An 8,197-nucleotide genomic window follows, 5' to 3' on the forward strand; every position below is an offset into this window, starting at 1 on the left:
GATACTCTTCAGTTCCCACGCAATGCTCATCCAGGCAGTAACCACGCCCTCCACGTCTTTTGCGACGCGAGCCAAAGAGTGTTCGGGGTAGCAGCCTACACCGTCTCACGAGAGGGTCACGTTTCCTTTCTCACAGGCCGGAGTGGGGTCACTCCCAAAACTATGACTAAGCTCGACGTAGATCTCACTATCCCCCGACAAGAACTCACGGCTATTCTCTTTGGCAGCCGCCTCGCGAAGTACCTGACGAGCCTACGTCCCTCTCGTTACCAAGCCATCTTTGTGTGGTCCGACGCCAAATTAGCTCTTTTCTGGGTCCGCAGTCAGAACAGCACTTCTATCTACGTCCTCAACCGAGCCAAGGAGTTCAAACAATTAGTACAAGACCACAACCTTCAACTTATGCACGTCAACTCCAAAGACAACCCAGTAGATCTTGCCTCTAAAGGCACTAACGTAGCAGGTCTTATCAATAAACGTAATCTTTGGTTTAAGGGTCCAGAATGGCTTCCTTACCCTGATCAATATCCCCCCACAAGGGTCGTATACTCTACCAATCCTCATACGCGCCTATCCCACCATTGTCCAAGAACCAGAGAGACCATTACACATGGAACAGTTCCCCAATCTCCCAACAGCATACAACGCCTTCAGAATCCTTCTCAAAGCGATGAAAGTTAAAGCATCACTCACAGTAAAGACCAAACTCTACAAAAGCCCAATGCAAGTTATGCTCAGACTGGCTCAAGTCAGCTCTTACCCGCGGATATACCGACATCTCCAACGAAGAACCACCCCTCTCACTTCTGACGACAAAAACCTCATTTAACAAAGAGGCCTCAAATTAGATGAACAGGCTCTCATACGGTGTCAGCCCCCACACGCTGCCACACTCAACGAGTATAGTCGCCCGCCCCCACTGCTGTTACACCCTAAGTGCCCATTGTGGAGCCGCATCATCCTGCATCAACATCGAGTCACACTCCACACTAACACAGCCACCCTTTATGTTCTCCTTCGACGAGACTACTAGGTCTCTCGCCAACGACAAACGATCAAGTCCCGCCTCCGGCAGTGCTTACACTGTCGACGTATCCAAACTCCACCCTTTAAGTTTCCCACTCCGGCTCGCTTGCATCCTAATAGGATCCACTTTCATACACCCTTTTCCACCACCGGAGTTGACTTTATGGGAGCCGTCAAACTAATACAGTCCCACGGTGTGACGGACTTCCTGAGAGCACTATATCGCTTTGCGGCACGAGTGGGGATGCCCCACTCCTTCGTATCAGATAACGCCACCAATTTCGGAGCCTCAGACAGGTTTCTCCGAGAACTCAAAGAACATCCTAGCATCAGTGACTTTCTCACCAACCACCACTCTTCCTGGACCTTCATCACACCACTTGCTCCTTGGCAAGGCGGCATGTATGAACGCTATGTCGGAATCACCAAGTCCAATCTGAGAAAGGCTCTCTACAAGTGCACACCTACCTACGACGAATTCAGAACGTTGTGCCAAGAAGTGGAATGCGTGGTGAATAACCGTCCCCTTACCTATGTTAGCACTGAAGATGATACCCCCCTTACTCCTAATCATCTCATGTACGGCCGTACCTTTGCTCTGTTCCCACAGGTACAATTAACTGATTTGAGTGACCTAGACTATTTCATTGCTACCACTTTAAGAACACAATATCAGTTCCTGACTGATAGCTTACAAACCTTCAAAAGGAGATGGTCCCACGATTACATCATAAGCCTAAGAGAACGTCACCTTCGCCACAGCAAGCCTCATCAACGTGGACCCGAGTACATGACCTTGTTCTTCTCGTTCTTGACGGCGTCCACCGAGACTAGTACCCCTTAGCTCGCGTCACTAGAGTCTTTCCAGGTCCTGACGACGTCATCAGATCCGTAAGGGTCCGTACGGCCAAAGGAGAATATGAACGATCTATCACTCGAATCATCCCCTTGGAAATCAATTTGGACCCAGACACCCCCGCACTCCCCCACGGAGAACCAAGAACCTTTTGCAGAACTTTCACATCCCGAAGAAGAAATCGAGCCCGACGCCGTAGACAACGGATCTAAGCATGCAGCGGTCGACCCGGCTGAAAACACCTGTGAACACTCCTCAGCAACGAGGTTCGACCACGAGAAACGACACTCCAATAGAAGCTCATGTTAAATTACATTCTTAAATTGTGCTTACTTAATATGCAACATTTTGTTTAAATACATGTGCTCGTGTTTTCATACCAATTTATCCATATTCACATTGTTAACAGTTTGTCTTTAAATTGTGTTTATTTAATGGGAAACATTAAAGTGTTGTGTCGTTTGTTTTCTAAATGTATTCACTGTGGAATTTATGCTAGTAAATAAATTTCTTCTAGTTTATTTAATTAACCTAGGGTTGTGATTAGCTAAATGAGTTGAATAATTCTGTATCCCCATTCAAGTACTGAAATTTATACACGCCGCTCAGAGGGAAGCGTGTGTGGTCCCGGTCGGTGATGCAAATCTTCTGGACTTCGGCTCCCACTGTAGCTATCTACCCTCACCCGTTCCACCCCACATCCACATCCTCTCCTTTCCATTGTCCAGAGATTTGCGACAATATATATATATATATATATATATATATATATATATATATATATATATATATATATATATATATATATATATATATATATATCACCATTAACCTGGGGTTTTCCTGCTGAATTTGTTTAACATATTTACAAGGAGACATGTCTGTTTCACGCCTAATAACATTTAAATTGAGTTGTGTGAGATTCCTGGGTCTCCCACAGCACTGACGTGGGGTAGGTAATGGGGGGAGGCTTTTCAATTTAATATTTTATCAACACTTTCACTTATACGTCTGGCCCTTTTGGCCTCACCATCATTACCTTCACTGCGTGGTCGCTTAAAGAGAAAATTATCAAGAATTATCTGTTTTTGCGAAAGTGTGAAAGGCACGTATTATTAAATTAGTTACTTGCTGTCCCTGTAGACAATTTCTCAGGGTACTTTTTCTCTACAAAATCAGACACTTCTTGCCACTTGGCAAGAATATCATGAAAGTCATGTGAAGTTAGCACCTCCTCCTGCTCGCCCTCTTTCTCACTTCTGAGTTCTAGCATCACCTCCGGGTGGGTCATCTGCTGTAACTTCTTCAGCAGTTCCTCAACAAGATCAGCAACATCTGCCTCCTCTATTTCCAGCCAAAAAGAAAAAGGCATAAAATCATTCCCACCCATTCCATCCCTGAATACACTCCACACCCCTCCACCCTCCCTCTTATCTTAGCACCGATGGACACGATCCCCTTTTCAACAGGTGGTTCTGGTGGCTGTTCGATTCCCTTAAAGTCTTGCTCTGCAACAATACCAGGCCATAGCTTTTTCCAGTCCAAGTTCAAGGTTCTCCTAGCAACCCCTTCTCAGGAAAGATATATGAGCATTAGACAGATTACGATATTTCAATGGTCTTTCCAAAATTTACGTAATGTTAGGTTGGTGTATTCGCTAACTTCGAAGCAACGTTTGAAGAGCTGCTTTGTGAACAGTTTCTTAAAATTAGAGATGAAGTGTTGGTCCATGGGCTGGAGGATAGACGTATCTGCAGGCAGATGCATAACGTTTATGAATTTGAATTCATCTAAGATGTCATCTTCAAGGCCTGGAGGACGACCAGGAGCATTATCCAAAAGAAAGAGACACTTACGTGGGAGACCAATCTCCGTTAAGTATTTCTTGACAGCAGGGCCAAAAACTAAGTTCTTCCACTCTATAAAAAACTGATGGGTCACCCATGCTTTACTACTTGCTCGCCACATAACTTGTAATTTGTCTTTCAAAACTTTATGAGCTTTAAAGACCCTGGGTTTTTCAGAGTGGTACATAATTAAAGGCTTAACTTTACAGTTGCCGATAGACTTGTGGCAGGGAAGGCTCTATTCTTCCGCGGTAATAAACGTGCGCCTAGGCATTTTTTTCTCAAAACAGCCCAGTTTCATCGCAGTTAAAAATTGCTGCGGTATGTAACCTTCTTGAGATACAATATATTCAAAAGTCTTTATGAAGTCTACAGCTTTCATAACATCTGCACTGGATGGTTCTCCATGTCTAATTACAGAGAGAATGCCAGTTCGTTTTATAACATTTTCAAACCATCCACGACTGCATTTAAATTTCTCACCAACAGTACCTTCCGATGGTTCTCCCTCCTTCTTAGCTGTATCATGTTTAAGGTATTGTAGGATAGCAAAAGCCTTTTCTGAGATTATTGTTTCCGTAACAGAGTCACCAGCCAACTCATTTTTAATCCATATTAAAAGTAGGCGCTCCATCTCATTAAGTAGGTCTGTTCTTAGCTTCAAAATAATGTTGACGACTTTGGAAGGCTGCACCTTATTTATTTCATATATATATATATATATATACATATATATATATATATATATATACATATATATATATATATATACATATATATATACATACATACATATACCAAGGCTTTTTCCCCCTTACAAGGGGGGTAGCCAAAAAGAAAAAGGCATAAAATCATTCCCACCCATACCATCCCTGAATATACTCCACACCCCTCCACCCTCCCTCTTATCTGAGCACCTCCTGAATGACGGGTCATCCCTGCACCTTGTCCACTGCCCTGGGTCAGAAGCAGTGTCGCAAGACACAGCACATCCACAGCAAGGCCGCTTCATTAAATCGGCGACCCCCCCTCTCCGTCCCCCCATTGCATAAAATGAGAGGACGGGGAGAAATCCCTTCGGACTGCGTCAAATTTTGCTCACACATACTACCTCACCCCCATCCACCCGCCCATTCCACCTCATGCTATCACAACATCATCCATATACAACCACTCTCCATTCACCCCTGTCTTCTGTCCTCTCCCGTCCTTCCTCAACAGACATTCCCCTCTTCCCCAAAGCCCCCTTCACCCCATCCATCCATCTCATCCTAGGACGCCCCCTCATGTTCACTCCCTCCACATCTGCCTTCCACACCTCTTTTACTAGTCTTTCTTCACTCATTCTTTCCATGTGTCCAAACCATCCTAATATTCTTTCATCAACCCTATCTCCAAGCTCCCTTTCCACCCCCGTTCTCCTCCTCACCTCCTTATTTCTCACTCTATCTAGCCTAGTAACCCCCATCATACTTCTCAGACACCTCATCTCAAACACATTCAAACTCCTTCTCTCTTGTTCTCTTATGTTCCATGTTTCTGCCCCATACAGTGCTGTTGGCACAATCACTCCTTCATACAGACTCCTCTTAGCCTCCATTTCCAAATGTCTATTCCTCATTACACTCTTTAATCCACCAAGGCATTTACTCGCTTCTCTCAATCTACATTCTACCTCCACTTTCACTCCACCTTTCCCTGCCACATTTGCACCCAAGTATCTAAAACTATCCACTTCCTCCAGTCGCTCTCCCTTAATGCTCACTTCCAGTCTACTGCCACTTTCACCCCATGTACATCTCATCACCTTACTTTTACCCACATTTATCTTTAGCTTTCTTCTATCACATACTCTCCCAAACTCTGCCACCAACTTCCTCAATCCCTCATCCGATCCTGCCACAAGCGCAGTGTCGTCCGCAAACAACAACTGGCTCACCTCCCACTTTTCTCCATTTTCTTTAACCATCTCCAATCCCTTGCCCACTACCCTTGCATTTACCTCTCGCACCACCCCATCCATGTATAAGTTGAACAGCCAGGGTGACATAACGCATCCTTGACGAAGTCCCACCTTTACCTCGAACCACTCACTCTCTCCATTTCCAATCCTGACACAAGCTCTACTATTCTCATAAAAACTCTTGACAGCTCCCAGAAGCTTTCTTCCTATCCCGTATATATTTATACATATATATATATATATATATACATATATATATGTATATACATATATATATACATATATATATATATATATATATATGTATATATATATATATATGCAACAGTAATCACATAAAACACATGAATAAAGCTATTTTGAAAACGTTTTAAATAGACAAAAACGTTCAGTATTGTGTTCTTTGATTTCCTCGTGGTTTCAAGCAAAATAAGCAAATAAATAAAATATAATATTGTATATATATATATAATTATATACACATGTATATATGTATATACATATATGTATATATATATATATATATATATATACATGCATATATATGTGTGTGTAAGGTAATCACTTAAGAAAATAAACAAACGGAGCAGAGCCCTTTCGTATATTACATCTTCAGTGTAAATTACACTAAAGATGTAATATACGCAAGTGCTCTGCTCCGTTTGTTTATTTTCTTAAGTGGTTACCTTGCATTTATAAAACACACGTTCCTAGTGTTCTTATTGCATATATATATATATATATATATATATATATATATATATATATATATATATATACAAACATACAGATTAACATTAAAAATCCGGCAACCAAAAATCCGGATCCTTCTGTATTTCGGCATAAATTTGGGAAGCATATTTTCAAATTTCCCGCGTTGCTGTGCCACTGTTGTCTGGAGATGGCGTTTATGTTTTGATGGGGCTGTCCTCTAATATCAGCTTTTGGGGCTTCCTTGCACATGCTAACAGGTATTCCTGCTCATTCTTCTTACTTTAGCATATGTTTCCTGTTGTAAAACCCTCAATATGGATTCAGCAACGAAGAAAGTTGGCGTAAAACGTAAACATCGTGCGTTATCAATCGCAAAGGAAGTGGAAATACTAAAAAAGAATTAGTAATAGCGTGTTTGTGTGAACCATTTGTGATACGTACGTGTAAGAGGCCGGTAGTTGTACGAATGGAAATGAGCTAGGGAAACACGAGGGCATTAGAATGCTGACTCAACAATTCAGACTCGACGCCTGCTCGCCTGCTGTTTGATAACATTGAGGTGACGTTATGTCTATGTAAACACCAACGGAGGTGACTGTTTTATAATCGATGATGTAATCAAAACTCTGTAAGCGCAGGTTAGCTTCGTTTGACTAATGCTGAGGTAAACGATATTGCTAGTGGCATTGCAATGGCTTTCCGGATTGGTGCAAGGTGGAGAAGGAGGAAAAAACTATTGGTGCATTAATTCAAAGTCACGCCCATAAGGAGTGACATTCATTTGAGAAGTCATAGGAGATTGGATTAGAAAAATTAGTGACGTCAGACGAAGGTAGCTTAGCGTAGGATACGGGGATCTAGAGAGATGATGTGGAGAGACGAGAGAAAGAGATCCTGAGTGTAACAAGACTGTGAAATTACAGTGAAAGAAGAAAGAAAATTTACCATCCTTTTATTAACCCAAAGGACGAGAGATCTAGGCACGGGTTCTATTGAAATTAGAAAATAGTGAGACTACAGGAAATACAAGGCATTGGGCCTACTGCTTAAGAGGAACTTGAACATTTAGTGAAACTCACGTAACGAAGGCAAGGGGCCTCGAGACGAGTGGTATTACAAGTCAAATATAAGTGTAATGGTCGAGAACCGACAGTGGTGGTGAATTTTCTTTCTTCTTTCACTGTAATTTCACAGTCTTGTTACACTCAGGATCTCTTTCTCTCGTCTCTCCACATCATCTCTCTAGATCCCCGTATCCTACGCTAAGCTACCTTCGTCTGACGTCACTAATTTTTCTAATACCACTCGTCTCGAGGCCCCTTGCCTTCGTTACGTGAGTTTCACTAAATGTTCAAGTTCCTCTTAAGCAGTAGGCCCAATGCCTTGTATTTCCTGTAGTCTCACTATTTTCTAATTTCAATAGAACCCGTGCCTAGATCTCTCGTCCTTTGGGTTAATAAAAGGGTGGTGAATTTTCTTTCTTCTTTCACTGTAATTTCACAGTCTTGTTACACTCAGGATCTCTTTCTCTCGTCTCTCCACATCATCTCTCTAGATCCCCGTATCCTACGCTAAGCTACCTTCGTCTGACGTCACTAATTTTTCTAATCCAATCTCCTATGACTTCTCAAATGAATGTCACTCCTTATGGGCGTGACTTTGAATTAATGCACCAATAGTTTTTTCCTCCTTCTCCACCTTGCACCAATCCGGAAAGCCATTGCAATGCCACTAGCAATATCGTTTACCTCAGCATTAGTCAAACGAAGCTAACCTGCGCTTACAGAGTTT

At 42.4% G+C, this 8,197-nt stretch overlaps 1 protein-coding gene across 1 annotated transcript; it reads left to right on the forward strand.

The window, feature by feature from the left end:
* Nucleotides 1–1,189: 1,189 nt before the first annotated feature.
* LOC143038797 (uncharacterized) lies at nucleotides 1,190–1,870 on the forward strand. Its single transcript, XM_076208337.1, has one exon. It carries the CDS (start codon nucleotides 1,190–1,192, stop codon nucleotides 1,868–1,870), a length of 681 nt encoding a protein of 226 aa, XP_076064452.1.
* The last annotated feature ends 6,327 nt before the right edge of the window (nucleotides 1,871–8,197 follow it).

The sequence above is a fragment of the Oratosquilla oratoria genome, chromosome 25 (genome assembly GCF_046742065.1).
Source record: "Oratosquilla oratoria isolate Oo_2021 chromosome 25, ASM4674206v1, whole genome shotgun sequence".
NCBI lineage: Eukaryota > Metazoa > Arthropoda > Malacostraca > Stomatopoda > Squillidae > Oratosquilla > Oratosquilla oratoria.

Bases quoted from the DNA above. Each gene is read 5' to 3' on its own strand.
- LOC143038797 (XM_076208337.1), top strand. From the start codon at position 1,190: ATGGGAGCCGTCAAACTAATACAGTCCCACGGTGTGACGGACTTCCTG.